Here is a 15288-nt window from a genome sequence, read left to right on the forward strand (position 1 = left end):
TGGTAAAATTGTTTAAGTTGAATGTGTGCTCTTTATGACAGATTGTTAAAATTAGGTGAAATACTGTAAAACTGGGGGGGTTTTCCTCAAAGGTTTTTCTCACAACGTTACACTACTCAAAAAGGCACCTAATTGGTGGAACAACACATATTACAACAAAGACATTACTTCAAACAACAAAATAAAAATATCCCTCAGACATCATTGCACGCACGATAGAACAGCAGAGTATGTACTACGATTTTTTTTTTATACCACAATGCTGGATGCTAATTTCCTCAAAATAAAAACAACAAATGCTCCTGGGGCGGTCAGTGGCTCCTTTGGCGGACTTCAGCTTTAATGTATCAAAACAACAGCTATATAAAGTGGGATAAGGCTTGTCTTCATTTTTCATAATGACACAGGAAAGTGACTTGATTCAGGGAGGGCTGTCTGGCTGAATTTCTAAGACTTTTTATGCCTTGGGGGAACAGATCAGTAAAGGTAGGACAAAAACTCAGGTTCCTAAGATGCAGTGGGTTTTTTACCTTGAAGTCTCCAGATAAGAGTAGGCAGCCGTTCACAACCCTTCATTCCACAATGGAACACAGTTCTCTCACCAAGGACAGGGAACAGTAACTTTACAAGTACCCAATCCTCTTGAGTTTTCTGACTTGGTACAGAGAATGAGTGCATTTCTTCCTCCATCCGTGATGTCCACAGCGTCATGCAGAGATACAGAGAAGGCCGAGAGGTCCAGGTCTACAAGTAATATGTCCACTCCCTTATTTCTGCAGTTCATGGGAGGTGCTGAATGTCTCATACACATTGGCAGAAAACTCCTTCACTTGGTCTATCATCAGGAGATCCTGGAAAGAGGGAAGGTGTCAAAGTCTTAGAGTCAAGACCTCTTGAAACTTGCTGGGATTGAAAAATGAAGGAAATGCTTCCACAAGTCAAATTAGCTTTTACCTGTACAAATTGACTTGGTATTTCACTGCAGATTGAGTGGATCTGTCCATTCACAATGGGTATGATTTTGGCAACTGGTAGAGTTACATGCAAGAGTCTGGAAGAGATTTTGGAGGACATGAATTGATAGGCAGATTTATTTCCTACAAAAAGGTTGTGTTTCAGTTGTCAGAGCAGCTTACCGATCACTGCACCTGTACACAGCCCATCTGTAATTAGCCCACCCAACTACCTCATCCCCGTATTGTTATTTACATTGTTATTTATTTTGCTCATTTGCACCCCAGTATCTCTATTTGCAAATCATCTTCTGCACATCTATTATTTTGCACTATGGCCTATTTATTGCCTTACCTCCATAACTTACTACATTTGCACACACTGTATATAGATTTTCTATTGTGTTATTGACTGTACGTTTTGTTTATTCCATATGTAACTCTGTGTTGTTGTTGTTTTTATTGCACTGCTTTGCTTTATCTTGGCCAGGTTGCAGTTGTAAATGAGAACTTGTTCTCAACTGGCTTACCTGGTTAAATAAATAAATAAAATAAAATCTGGCATTCAGAAAGTGATTTACTACGATAAGATGACCTTTTATCAATTGCTGGCAATTAAATTCATCCACAAAAAAACTGACCCATCAGGTGTAGTGCTGGGGGTGGAGTCTTCCTGTGGTCCCGGTGGGGGCCGGAAGAACTCTGCCATGTTGTCAAGGACACGGTTGAAGCCCCTGTTCAGGCAAGTGTTGAGTACAGTGCCGAAGTCCGGGCTAGAGGACAGAGAGGACACAGTTCAACACACACACACAAAATAAGCCTCTCAAAATAAGGCTCAATACGTTTTAGGCCCGTCTTACCTTTCAAGCATGTCTCTTGTCTCATTGAGCAGCTTTATCGTAGTGATATCATTCTCCGTCAGACGACAGGCCTGTTGTAGACCCCAGTGTAAGCCCAAATAAACAAGAAGAAAATACATCAAGTCGTATAATGTGCATCAGTTCATGACCATTACTCTGACCATGGTTGACAATCCAGTAATGATCAGATTAACAGATCCCCATAGTGGAGCTGTGAGTAGTCCCAGGGGCAGTGGCAGGTGAGGGCTGATACCTGTGTAGCCAGAGTATTCTCCTCATCAGGCATCATGTACCAGGAGAGACATCTGTGTGTGGAGCCCCCTTCCCCCTCCTCCACCTGGGCTCTGATCTGATTCAGGTGCTGCTCCAGCTCCTGCAGGGACAGACTCTGCTTCAGGGACACCCTTGGGGGGGGGGGGGGGAGATAATAAAAATACATACAATTTGATTTGACCGACACAGAGACACGGTCACTGGCAGTCAGGCAAAAGCATCATATATGACTTAACAATCCTCCTCCTAATGTGGTTTGAGGTGCATTGTGTGCATGTGGTTGGCACTGTCTGACTCACCCGCCTAATGTGTTCTGCACAGCTTTCTTCACCGCTGTTATCATCTCACTCAACCCTTGGGAGTGAGAGAGAATGCATCAAATGTAAGGACGTTTTACATCATATGGAACTAATGTAGGCTAGTCAACATAGCATATCTGAGAAGACTTGTTATACTACAGGCCTAGCTATTTCAGAAATACATGAATGTCTCTTACCATCCCCAAGGAGGTGATGGATGCTGGAGAGGTACTGTTGTTGAACGTCTGGAGGGGCCAATGGCATCTGGTGGAGCACAAAACACAGAAATGGCATGCATAGACCACCTCACATTCAACATTTATGGGCGGTTTTCTGGACACAGATTAAGCTAATTCATGAAAGAAAAAGCATTTGCTTTGCTTTATCTTGGCCAGGTCGCAGTTGTAAATGAGAACTCGTTCTCAACTGGCTTACCTGGTTAAATAAAGGTAAATAAATAAAATATAGAGCCTCTCCATTGAGTTTGCTTTCTAGTCCAGGACTAGGCTTAATATGTGTCTAGGAATTGAAACTGCCCCATAGGGTACAAGAGATTAAAGCATTACCATTCCATTCTTGCTGACAGAATTGTCCATGTATAAGTAGCCACCAATGATATTGAGCTGAACACGGAGAAAAACAACCAACATACAGGTACTGTACACAGCCACGACACTTCGGGTGAAACCTGGGGGTATGGGAAAAAGAGGAGTGATTGCCATATGACAGCTAGCAGTACATCAAGAAATTAAATCACTGTAGTTATTGATTCACAAAGTAATTGCTGTTTAGGAATAATAACTTACTGATAATCTTCAGGTCCTCCCATATTTCAAGTTTATTTACTGGTCTAGAAGAGAAACAGGAGATGTCAATAATACTTCAAACTAATAATTTTGCTGAGCTATGATGCAAGTGGTCATGATCACTTACTTGCTCTTCAGCAGTGTAGTGAGGCTCTCTGAGTTTAGATGATGTAAAATGGCTTCTCTTAATGTAGGGAGCATTGACAACACTGTAAATAAAAACAAAAAACAAGCATCAACAGCGTTTCAAACTGCACAAATATGAATATGAATCATCAACACAGCAGTATCTCAATCATTTGACATAATGAGCGTGGCAGGAGATTTCAGAGACTGTTACTGTTAATAGGCTAAAGGTGAGGTCCGTATCAGTCAAGACAGCATGACAGTACTGTAGCCTACCTGTCATGTTGCACGTTCTCTGGTTACTCTCGAAGTGTAACTGATGTCGGGCTTGAGCGATATACTCTGATGCCTCACGCTCCTGTATATCTTGCATTTTCTTTTGGGCATATTTACCAAGAAAGTACACACCTGGAACAGGCAGGCAGAATGTAGCTAGCTAGAATGAATGCAGCAACATTAGCTAACGTTACGGTCATCAGCTAGTTCGATTTATTATGATTATCTTTCATGTAATTACATTTTCTAGCCATTTAGATATAACGTAACTTCATAAATGCATCATCGTCATAGTTGACATAAAATACCTCTGCTCAAATCTAGACCCACACAGGTAAACATTCCTGGCTAGCAGATGGCTAACTAGGTTACGTTAACGTTAGCTTGATAGCTTACCTCCGACAAAAGCACCAGCGAAAATAAATTTCCTTTTGTGGCGTTTCAGGAAATTCCACGTAGACGAAAACATTCTTGAGACGATTGCAGATTTATAAAATACAATAAATAAAGCACCCAAGTGTGTTATTTTCCACAGTCGCACATGACACGAACTTGATTCCTAGGTGGGACTGGGAGAGGCTTTACTGTATAGCTCAAAGGGCTATGAGGACACGCCTGTGCCCAAATTAGTGACGTACATCGCTCAGCGAGAGTCGAGTGGAGAAATTTTTTGAGAATGACACAAATATAAATTTTGACAAAGTCTGCTGCCTCAGTTTTGATGATGGCAATTTGCATATACTCCAGAATGTCATGAAGAGTGATCAGATGAATTGCAATTAATTGCAAAGTCCCTCTTTGCCATGAAAATGAATTTAATCCCAGACCTTAAACTCCCCAGACCTTAATCCCATTGAGAATCTGTGGTCGATCCTCAAGAGGCGGGTGGACAAACAAAAACCCACAAATTCTGACAAACCCCAAGCATTGATTATACAAGAATGGGCTGCCATCAGTCAGGATGTGGTCCAGAAGTTAATTGACAGCATGCCAGGGCAGATTGCAGAGGTCTTGAAAAAGAAGGGTCAACACTGCACATATTGACGCTTTGCATAAATTTAATGTAATTGTGAATAAAAGCCTTTGACACTTATGGAATGCTTGTAATTATACTTCAGTATACCATAGTAACATCAGACAAAAATATCTCATAACACTGAAGCAGCGAACTTTGTGAAGACCAATACTTGTGTCATTCTCAACTTTTGACCACGACTGTAGTTTGTTCTTGTGGCTAGAAACGTCAACGAGAATTTGAAACTTGTCTGCCAAAATTGGGATTTGGGAGATTGTTCAGAATCATTCAGTCATTCAATTGTACGTTTAATTTTGTACAAAAAAATGTAGACGTGAATGCCGCAGTTATAGACCTACATTTTAGGTGAAAATCACCTTCTTTTTTTTTTTACTGCATAATAAATTAATAAATGTGACTGGTCAATTGTGTGAGTGAGGGCTGCGCCCAAGAGGCAAAAAATAAGATTAAAAAACGTTTTTTGTTGTTGTTATCCAACCACAGGAGCCTGCTCTCAATGTTCAAAATACACCAGAGAGCATCATTTAGCTACAGAGGATCAACAGTTTATAAAAAATAACAGTGGATTAAGTTTTTATCACAAGCACATACAGGTAGGCTATCTGCCAAAATTAAGGAAACACCAATATAAAGTGTTTTAGGGTGTTGCACCACCACGAGCTGCCAGAACAGATTCGATGCGCCTTGGCATATATTCTACAGGTGGACCTAAACCATGCCAGCAAAATGCACCCCACACCATAACATGTACTTTGAATCTGTTGTTTACTCAAGTGTTTTCTTTATTTTGGCAGTTACCGGTATGCCTACAGTCGGGAAGGCCGCAGTACAGCTTGTTGCTTTGTGGCCATAGACATATAATCCATAGAAGGGTTTGTAACCTCTTACCCTGGCAATTTGACTGTTATACTCCTGGGTACATTGCCATTGGACTGGCAATTTGACTGTTATACTCCTGGGTACATTGCCATTGGATGCCAGTCCTGATTTTAATGGGAACTGCCGACTATGGATGATATATCTATGGTTGGTTGCGCTGTCAGTTTGCCTTTTGCAGATTTCAAAATACAATCGCGGGAAGAATGCACAGTTTGGAAAGCAAATACCTACTGCTGAAAATTGAACACTAATCTGTCTGTAGAACCAATATTTATATTTCTATTGGAGAAGCAGTTTTAGCCCCTCTTCATACTGTATTGTCTTTGGTATAGCCTCTCCCTGGCTAGGTGGCTAGCTGCTAGCTGTCAAACACGTAGGTGCGAAGCAGAACACTGACCAAAGCGACATCGATTAATCGGTGTTTCTGCGATCATCTGTAAATTACTGAGTGGTCCGTCCAATATTATCTTCCCCCTCAATGCACCCAAGCGCCATAAATGGGTTCCAGGAAGCGATGATTTTATAACGCTGTCGCTTGAGCATTCTGATAGTTGATGTGTGTTTGTGGCATCATCTAATTTATGTAGTTTCTCATTTGTACATCCAACATGGGGACAGAGAATGTGGGAAAAACATACTTTCAGCAATGTGCCTTTGACTTACAGAGATGGATGGCCAGTGCCTTTGACATGGTACATTTGACATAGGCATATGGACAGGACATAATTTGTGCCGTTGGTGGTAGCAGTTTCGTTCCTCATATTTAGCGTTTTAACTAACTTGTAGAGAACATTTTCTTTGCGTTTTCATATTAAGTAAAACGAAAGGAACGAAACAGCGACGACTAAAGGCGCATTGTGGCTAGACAGGACAGTCCCACCAGTAAATTATTACAACACCAAACTATTTGTAATGGTCTGCTAATAATAATCTCCACCTCTTTACATGTAAAATAAACGTTGGAGAATGGAGAGGTACCTGTTGGATGTCTCATGGTCTACAACAATGTAATCCTTGGCATGGGCCCCGTGTACCTCAGTTGGTAGAGCATGGTACTTGCAACGCCAGGGTTGTGGGTTCGTTTCCCACGGGGGGCCAGTATGAAAATGTATGCACTCACTAACTGTAAGTCGCTCTGGATAATAGCGTCTGCTAAATGACTAAAATGTAAATGTAAGGGGAGAAATGAAGTGAATGAAACAAAATATGAGTAGGGAAATTCCATGGTAACAGAATGATGCTGAGACTCAGATGTTTCACTTTAAAATGTATGCCAAACAAAAAACAATAATTGCTAAGTTAAACAAACCATACAACTCTATGCACAAAGACAACTTTTAACAATTTCCACAGAACATTTTACAAAAACACATTTACTTGAAGAACAGTGCAGATTTGGTAACCGAATGAGGGCACAAAATGCACAAACCATCATTCTGTTACCAAACTTTGCATCTGCACTGTTCTTAAAGTAAAAGTGTTTTTGTAGAGGGAGGGAGGGGGGGGGGGCAGGACCGAGTTTGGGAAACGCTGCTCTATGTGACTGTGGAGCCATGCATCAGAAGCCATGTGTGAAGGAGCTCTTCGCCTGATCAGGATCCTTGACCTCATCAACCAGTAAACTTGAGTTTACCCATTGGGGTTTACTGTAGCATTTGTGTATGTTCATTGTGAGGGTTATTACCTTGAGAATTCCTCTATAGTACTTGTCAGAGTATATGTCATTATCTGTTTTGCCTTAACAGTGAGACAGACATTCCTCTGGTGGTGTATGGGTGTAATAATGACAGGTTTGGTGACTGTGGATCTGTTCTAGACATAACTCTGGTGATCTACCCCACACTGGGTCATCATTTAAGCTACAGTCTAGTGTTTACAGCATCTTGTAGAAATGCATCCGTGTTCAAATGCATCCTCATCAATGCAGAAGCCTTGATTTGAATAGTTGAATAGGATCATTCATATACTTTATTCAAATACATACTCCTTCATTTTCAGTGTATCTCATGTTTAAGAGCAGAAGAAGCAATGGAAATGCTGAAGACCTTTTTATAAACAGGAGAACCAAAATGGTAAGATCTGCTACTGTTATCTTGCAACCTTCAGTAACATACGTATCTTAAGTATTTTCACCTACAGTATGCCTGCAAGTTGGATTTTTTCCCTTCTCTTTCAGCCCCCAAGCCCAAGACAAGGAAGGTCCTCTGTAGCACAGCTGGTAGAGCACGGCGCTTGTAACGCTAAGGTAGTGGGTTCGATCCCCGGGACCACCCATACGCAAAAATGTATGCACGCATGACTGTAAATCGCTTTGGATGAAAGCGTCTGCTAAATGGCCTATTATTATATTATTTAAAGAAGGAGTGAGATACTGTTGATGTCCAGCAGGGGGCTCTAGTCGTTAAGGAATGAGGTGAGGAGCAGAGGACGATCATGAGGCAAAGGGAGTAGCTAACAAAGCTTTCTCCTGAAACAGACTTGGAACACAACCAATGTGTCCTATGGATTTGTCTGTCTGACAAAGGATTCAAATTGACTTTTTCATCTTCTCACTTATTCATTCAGCCTTTTGCATCAGCACTCATGGTTATTTTCATATTATTGACAGTGTTTTATACCCTTACAGCATAGTTTGGATGGACAGTGGATACTATCCAGGGCCTGTAAAGTGGCTTGATTGCATTTCTCTCTGGCTTTCCTGTGTGGGGAGCTGCTGCTGACCTCATTATGGTTATTAGTGTACAGTTCCAAGTAAACAACTGGCTCGACTGGGCTGGTCAGCACTATTGTCTGGGTTCTCCTCCTCCTCCTCCCCATGTCGTCATCTAACCCAGATGTGATCTCACTCCGAGCACCCTGGGTCTGGGATGAGCTGAGCATAAGGCAGGTGCCGGGGCCCCCTCTAAATCAGAAAACTCTAAAGGAGCTCTCTCTCTGCCGTCATGGATCTGACCGCTTTATTTCAAATCAGTGTTGCCCCTTGAGGCCATTTCCCACTGCAATACTACATGGCCAAAAGTATGCTTGTCGAACATCTCATTCCAAAATCATGGGCGTTAATATGGAGTTGGTACCCCCTTTACTGCTATAACAGCCTCCACTCTTCTGGGAAGGCTTTCAACTAGATGTTGGAACATTGCTGCGGGGACTTGCTTCCATTCAGCCATAAGAGCATTAGTGAGGTCGGGCACTGATGTTGGGCGATTAGGTCTGGCTCGCAGTAGCCGTTCCAATTCATCCCAAAGGTGTTTAGATGGGGTTGAGGTCAGGGCTCTGTGCAGGCCAGTCAAGTTCTTCCACACCGATCTCGACAAACCAGTTCTGTATGGACCTCGCTTTGTGCACGGGGGCATTGTCATGCTGAAACAGGAAAGGGCCTTCCCCAAACGTTTGCCACAAAGTTAGAAGCACAGAATCGTCTAGAATGTAATTGTATGTTGTAGCATTAAGATTTCCCTTCACTGGAACTAAAGGGCCTAGCCCGAACCATGAAAAACAGCCCCAGACCATTATTCCTCCTCCAACAAATTTTACAGTTGGCACTTTGCATTGGGGTAGGTAGCGTTCTCCTGGCATCCGCCAAACCCAGATTCATCCATCGGACTGCCAGATGGTGAAGCGTGATTCATCACTCCAGAGAACGCGTTTCCACTGCTCCGGAGTCCAATGGCGGTGAGCTTTACACCACTCCAGCTGATGCTTGGCATTGCGCATGGTGATCTTAGGCTTGTGTGTGGCTGCTCGGCCATGGAAACCCATTTCAGGAAGTTCCCGATGAAAAGTTATTGTGCTGACGTTGCTTCCAAATGCAGTTTGGAACTCGGTAGTGAATGTTGCAACCGAGGACAGACGATTTTTATGCGCTTCAGCACTTGGCGGTCCCATTCTGTGAGCTTGTGTGGCTTACCACTTCGCGGCTGAGCCGTTGTTGCCTATGACGGTGCCACGTTGAAAGTCACTGAGCTCTTCAGCACGGTCCATTCTACTGCCAATGTTTGTCTATGGAGATTGCATGGCGGTGTGCTCGATTTTATACACCTGTCAGCCATGGGTGTGGCTGAAATAGTCAAATCCACTAATTTGAAGGGGTGTCCACATACTTTAGTCTATCATGTCTGTGATAGTTTCTGGGTTTGGTATGCATGTCTTGGATTGTTAAGTAGTGGCGTCATGTACAATATGTTGGTGGGGTTCTCTTCTTCTTTGAAAATGTGATGTATTAAGTGCCATTAAGTTTTGTGATTTCTTCTGCTGAAGAACAAACACGTGTTCATACAGTGGGAGTCGCAGCGGGAGAAGGAACACTGAATAGTAAAGAGTGGAAGTGCCCACACAGACAGTCCTGTCTCACCTACTGAGCGACTAGACCAGATACCACTGCAGAGGGACCATATTTCAATGAGAGGGACACACATATTTCAGATCAGATAGAAGACCAACGTCCATTCCATCCACTCCCTCTGTTTTCTTTAAATCTTAGTCACTGTAACCACCAACACTCTCACATGAGGACTGCAGTTTGGTGTGTGACAACCAGCATGTTTTTGTAGCACAGAGCATAGCTGTGTGGGAGAGTCAGTCTGACACTCCTCCCCATCCCATCACTTACAGCGGGCAGGCAGGCAGCATCACCCAGCCTTAAACCCTAAGTGGTTCCTTCCCTGGACAGGATCAGGAACAGAGAAACTAATAGGCCAGGCAGCATCAGATGGTACATGAGCATGAAACCAGCTCCAAATGGCTGTTCCACACTCTGACCTACTTAGGTTGAACTATTGTTCTTTAGTGTCTGTTTTAAATCAGCAATATTTAATCTTTATTTTGCTATTTAGTTCAACTGCTATATGTAGTTTATTCCCCAATTTACAGTATATGTTAAATGGGCAATCTGTAATTTTTACATCCATTTTTTAAAACTTTTAAATGAATGAAATATACTCATTGATTCTTGAAAAATATAACTTATAAATACCCCAAAATAAAAGCTTTTTTACTCTGTAAACAATGCAATTGTAAACAAACACTGTATAGCCTCAAAACATGGTTAAAACTATAATTTGGATATCATGGAAGGTCAGTCCATAGTTCTGTGTATGAATTTGAGAGTGCTTTCATTTTGCCAGCCCCATCCCTCAGTTTCTTTTAACCAAAACTGTGGCGGGGTGTGTGCTTTGCTATTATTTGAACTGTTGATTATCCATTTAAAATGTTGTGGATGAAATCCAAAATGAAGGTGACAATGTAAGTTTGAAGAATTGTGAACTCCTAGCTATCATTATAGCTATATACAGTGGGGAAAAAAAGTATTTAGTCAGCCACCAATTGTGCAAGTTCTCCCACTTAAAAAGATGAGAGAGGCCTGTAATTTTCATCATAGGTACACGTCAACTATGACAGACAAATTGAGAAAAAAAATCCAGAAAATCACATTGTGGGATTTTTAATGCATTTATTTGCATATTATGGTGGAAAATAAGTATTTGGTCACCTACAAACAAGCAAGATTTCTGGCTCTCACAGACCTGTAACTTCTTCTTTAAGAGGCTCCTCTGTCCTCCACTCGTTACCTGTATTAATGGCACCTGTTTGAACTTGTTATCAGTATAAAAGACACCTGTCCACAACCTCAAACAGTCACACTCCAAACTCCACTATGGCCAAGACCAAAGAGCTGTCAAAGGACACCAGAAACAAAATTGTAGACCTGCACCAGGCTGGGAAGACTGAATCTGCAATAGGTAAGCAGCTTGGTTTGAAGAAATCAACTGTGGGAGCAATTATTAGGAAATGGAAGACATACAAGACCACTGATAATCTCCCTCGATCTGGGGCTCCACGCAAGATCTCACCCCGTGGGGTCAAAGTGATCACAAGAACGGTGAGCAAAAATCCCAGAACCACACGGGGGGACCTAGTGAATGACCTACAGAGAGCTGGGACCAAAGTAACAAAGCCTACCATCAGTAAAACACTACGCCGCCAGGGACTCAAATCATGCAGTGCAAGACGTGTCCCCCTGCTTAAGCCAGTACATGTCCAGGCCCGTCTGAAGTTTGCTAGAGTGCATTTGGATGATCCAGAAGAGGATTGGGAGAATGTCATATGGTCAGATGAAACCAAAATAGAACTTTTTGGTAAATACTCAACTCGTCGTGTTTGGAGGACAAAGAATGCTGAGTTGCATCCAAAGAACACCATACCTACTGTGAAGCATGGGGGTGGAAACATCATGCTTTGGGGCTGTTTTTCTGCAAAGGGACCAGGACGACTGATCCGTGTAAAGGAAAGAATGAATGGGGCCATGTATCGTGAGATTTTGAGGGAAAACCTCCTTCCATCAGCAAGGGCATTGAAGATGAAACGTGGCTGGGTCTTTCAGCATGACAATGATCCCAAACACACCGCCCGGGCAACGAAGGAGTGGCTTCGTAAGAAGCATTTCAAGGTCCTGGAGTGGCCTAGCCAGTCTCCAGATCTCAACCCCATAGAAAATCTTTGGAGGGAGTTGAAAGTCCGTGTTGCCCAGCGACAGCCCCAAAACATCACTGCTCTAGAGGAGATCTGCATGGAGGAATGGGCCAAAATACCAGCAACAGTGTGTGAAAACCTTGTGAAGACTTACAGAAAACGTTTGACCTGTGTCATTGCCAACAAAGGGTATATAACAAAGTATTGAGAAACTTTTGTTATTGACCAAATACTTATTTTCCACCATAATTTGCAAACAAATTCATTAAAAATCCTACAATGTGATTTTCTGGATTTTTTTTCTCATTTTGTCTGTCATAGTTGACGTGTACCTATGATGAAAATTACAGGCCTCTCTCATCTTTTTAAGTGGGAGAACTTGCACAATTGGTGGCTGACTAAATACTTTTTTTCCCCACTGTATAGAGATAATTTGTCCAATTGGACAATTTTAATTTGTGATTGTTAGTAACTGACTGGTGTTTGAGAGTTTATTCTAGAATAAGAGAACAGTGATTATCACCTACAGGCTGTCATGTTATTGATCTTAACCACGTAATAATCTATGAACATTTGATCATCTTGAAGAACAATCTGGCCTTAAATGGCCATGTACTCTTATAATCTCCACCCGGCACAGCCAGAAGAGGACTGGCCACCCCTCAGAGCCTGGTTCCTCTCTAGGTTTCTTCCTAGGTTCCTGCCTTTCTAGGGAGTTTTTCCTAGCCTCCGTGCTTCTACATCTGCATTGCTTGCTGTTTGGGGTTTTAGGCTGGGTTTCTGTATAGCACTTTGTGACATCTGCTGATGTAAAAAGGGCTTTATAAATACATTTGATTGATTTACAATAATCTCTCTCCAGTTCCCTCTGGCTTTGTGTGTTATGATTCATTCCTTCATAAAGGTTTTAAATGTTTAATGCTTGCAGCAGTGGCGAGTTTGATGAGCGATGTCATGCCCTTGGCTACATTCTGACCATCCAACCCCCCCTGAAGGTCACTCAAGTAGAGCTCTGCTGCTACGGCCAAAGAACCACTCAGGATCCCTGCCTAAGACTGGCACAGTACACATGCTCAGCCGCCCGCCCCCACACATCCGGCAGAGAAACACACACACACACCTTGCCAAAGGATCTGTACTCCGTATTTTCTGTGCTTGGAGGGTGCAGGGGTTGAGAGCCACCACAGTGAGCACTTGGAGTCACAATGCAGGGCTATATTTGGGCCTCCATCTTGTGCCCGCTGAATGAGCAGCTTGGTGTCACACTATGATTTTCCACCCACTGGGGCCTGGAGAACAGAAAGGCTGCATTTAAACTGCTTTTACTTCCACTAATGTCAGTACGCATTGAGCGGTAATGTTATTTGTGCTCAGTCTCTGGCATTTCCGCCTGCAAGTTTGTAGTTATCATACTTTTGATTGGCTGTGACGAAGCCTTGCATGTTGCTCAAGCTTCTCCTGCTTACCAAACACCATTTACTTCCCAATTACTATGCTAATGTATGCCAGCAAAAATCCTTTAAAATACATTCAATTTGTCACCTCCACATGGGGGACCGGCAGTGTTAATGAGAAGACTATGAAGTGTCGTTCTCTCGTTATCAAGCTGACAGAGAGCCTGCGACGGTGCACACACTCCACCATGACAAAAATGTATACAAACAACTTACCCGGCAAAGATGTCATTATCTATCAGGATGAAAAACCACAGTTGTCAAGAGCACCTATTTCTGTTTTACTACAAATGAGTGTGTTTGCAGAGGAATGGATGAGAAGCGTACAATTTTTCCATCTAATTTTTTTATAATTTTTATTTCACCTTTATTTAACCAGGTAAGCCAGTTGAGAACAAGTTCTCATTTACAACTGCGACCTGGCCAAGATAAAGCAAAGCAGTGCGATAAAAACAACAACACAGAGTTACATATGGGGTAAAAAAACATAAAGTAAAAAAATACAACGAAAATATATATACAGTGTGTGCAAATGTAGCAAGTTATGGAGGTAAGGCAATAAATAGGCTATAGTGCAAAATAATTACAATTAGTATTAACACTGGAATGCTAGATGTGCAAGAGATTATGTGCAAATAGAGATACTGGGGTGCAAAAGAGCAAAATAAATAACAATATAGGGATGAGGTAGTTGGGTGGGCTAATTTCAGATGGGCTGTGTACAGGTGCAGTGATCGGTAAGGTGCTCTGACAACTGATGCTTAAAGTTAGTGAGGGAGATAAGAGTCTCCAGCTTCAGAGATTTTTGCAATTCGTTCCAGTCATTGGCAGCATAGAACTGGAAGGAATGGCGGCCAAAGGAGGTGTTGGCTTTGGGGATGACCAGTGAGATATACCTGCTGGAGCGCATACTACGGGTGGGTGTTGCTATGGTGACCAATGAGCTAAGATAAGGCAGGGGTTTGCCTAGCAGTGATTTATAGATGGCCTGGAGCCAGTGGGTTTGACGACGAACATGTAGTGAGGAGGACCAGCCAACAAGAGCGTACAGGTCACAGTGGTGGGTAGTGTATGGGGCTTTGGAGACAAAACGGATGGCACTGTGATAGACTACATCCAATTTGCTGAGTAGAGTGTTGGAGGCTATTTTGTAAATTACATAGCCGAAGTCAAGGATCGGTAGGATAGTCAGTTTTACGAGGGCATGTTTGGCAGCATGAGTGAAGGAGGCTTTGTTGCGAAATAGGAAGCCGATTCTAGATTTAACTTTGGATTGGAGATTCTTAATGTGAGTCTGGAAGGAGAGTTTACAGTCTAACCAGACACCTAGGTCAGACCCGTCGAGAGTAGTGATTCTAGTCGGGTGGGCGGGTGCCAGCAGCGTTTGATTGAAGAGCATGCATTTAGTTTTACTAGTGTTTAAGAGCAGTTGGAGGCTACTGAAGGAGTGTTGTATGGCATTGAAGCTCGTTTGGAGGTTTGTTAACACAGTGTCCAATGAAGGGCCAGATGTATACAAAATAGTGTCGTCTGTGTAGAGGTGGATCTGAGAGTCACCAGCAGCAAGAGCGACATCATTGATATACACGGAGAAAAGAGTCGGCCCAAGAATTGAACCCTGTGGCACCCCCATAGAGACTGCCATAGGTCCAGACAACAGGCCCTCCGATTTGACACATTGAACTCTATCTGAGAAGTAGTTGGTGAACCAGGCGAGGCAGTCATTTGAGAAACCAAGGCTATTTAGTCTGCCAATAAGAATGCGGTGGTTGACAGAGTCGAAAGCCTTGGCCAGGTCGATGAAGACGGCTGCACAGTACTGTCTATATCGATCGCGGTTATAATATCGTTTAGGACC

The 15288-nt window shown here is 42.6% G+C and overlaps 1 protein-coding gene across 1 annotated transcript; it reads right to left on the bottom strand.

Moving 5' to 3' along the window:
* Positions 1-310: 310 nt before the first annotated feature.
* Positions 311-4205, bottom strand: LOC121548911 (peroxisomal biogenesis factor 3). The gene is made up of 12 exons (XM_041860569.2): positions 3990-4205; positions 3594-3725; positions 3319-3400; positions 3192-3235; positions 2952-3073; positions 2583-2649; positions 2386-2440; positions 2067-2217; positions 1814-1884; positions 1595-1726; positions 955-1051; positions 311-851 (listed from the first exon to the last, which is right to left on the bottom strand). The coding sequence occupies exons 1-12, from the start codon at positions 4060-4062 to the stop codon at positions 768-770; spliced, it is 1110 nt and encodes a 369-aa protein (XP_041716503.1). The 5' UTR covers positions 4063-4205; the 3' UTR covers positions 311-767.
* Positions 4206-15288: the final 11083 nt, after the last annotated feature.

This window comes from Coregonus clupeaformis, chromosome 33 (genome assembly GCF_020615455.1).
Source record: "Coregonus clupeaformis isolate EN_2021a chromosome 33, ASM2061545v1, whole genome shotgun sequence".
In the NCBI taxonomy this organism is placed as follows: domain Eukaryota; kingdom Metazoa; phylum Chordata; class Actinopteri; order Salmoniformes; family Salmonidae; genus Coregonus; species Coregonus clupeaformis.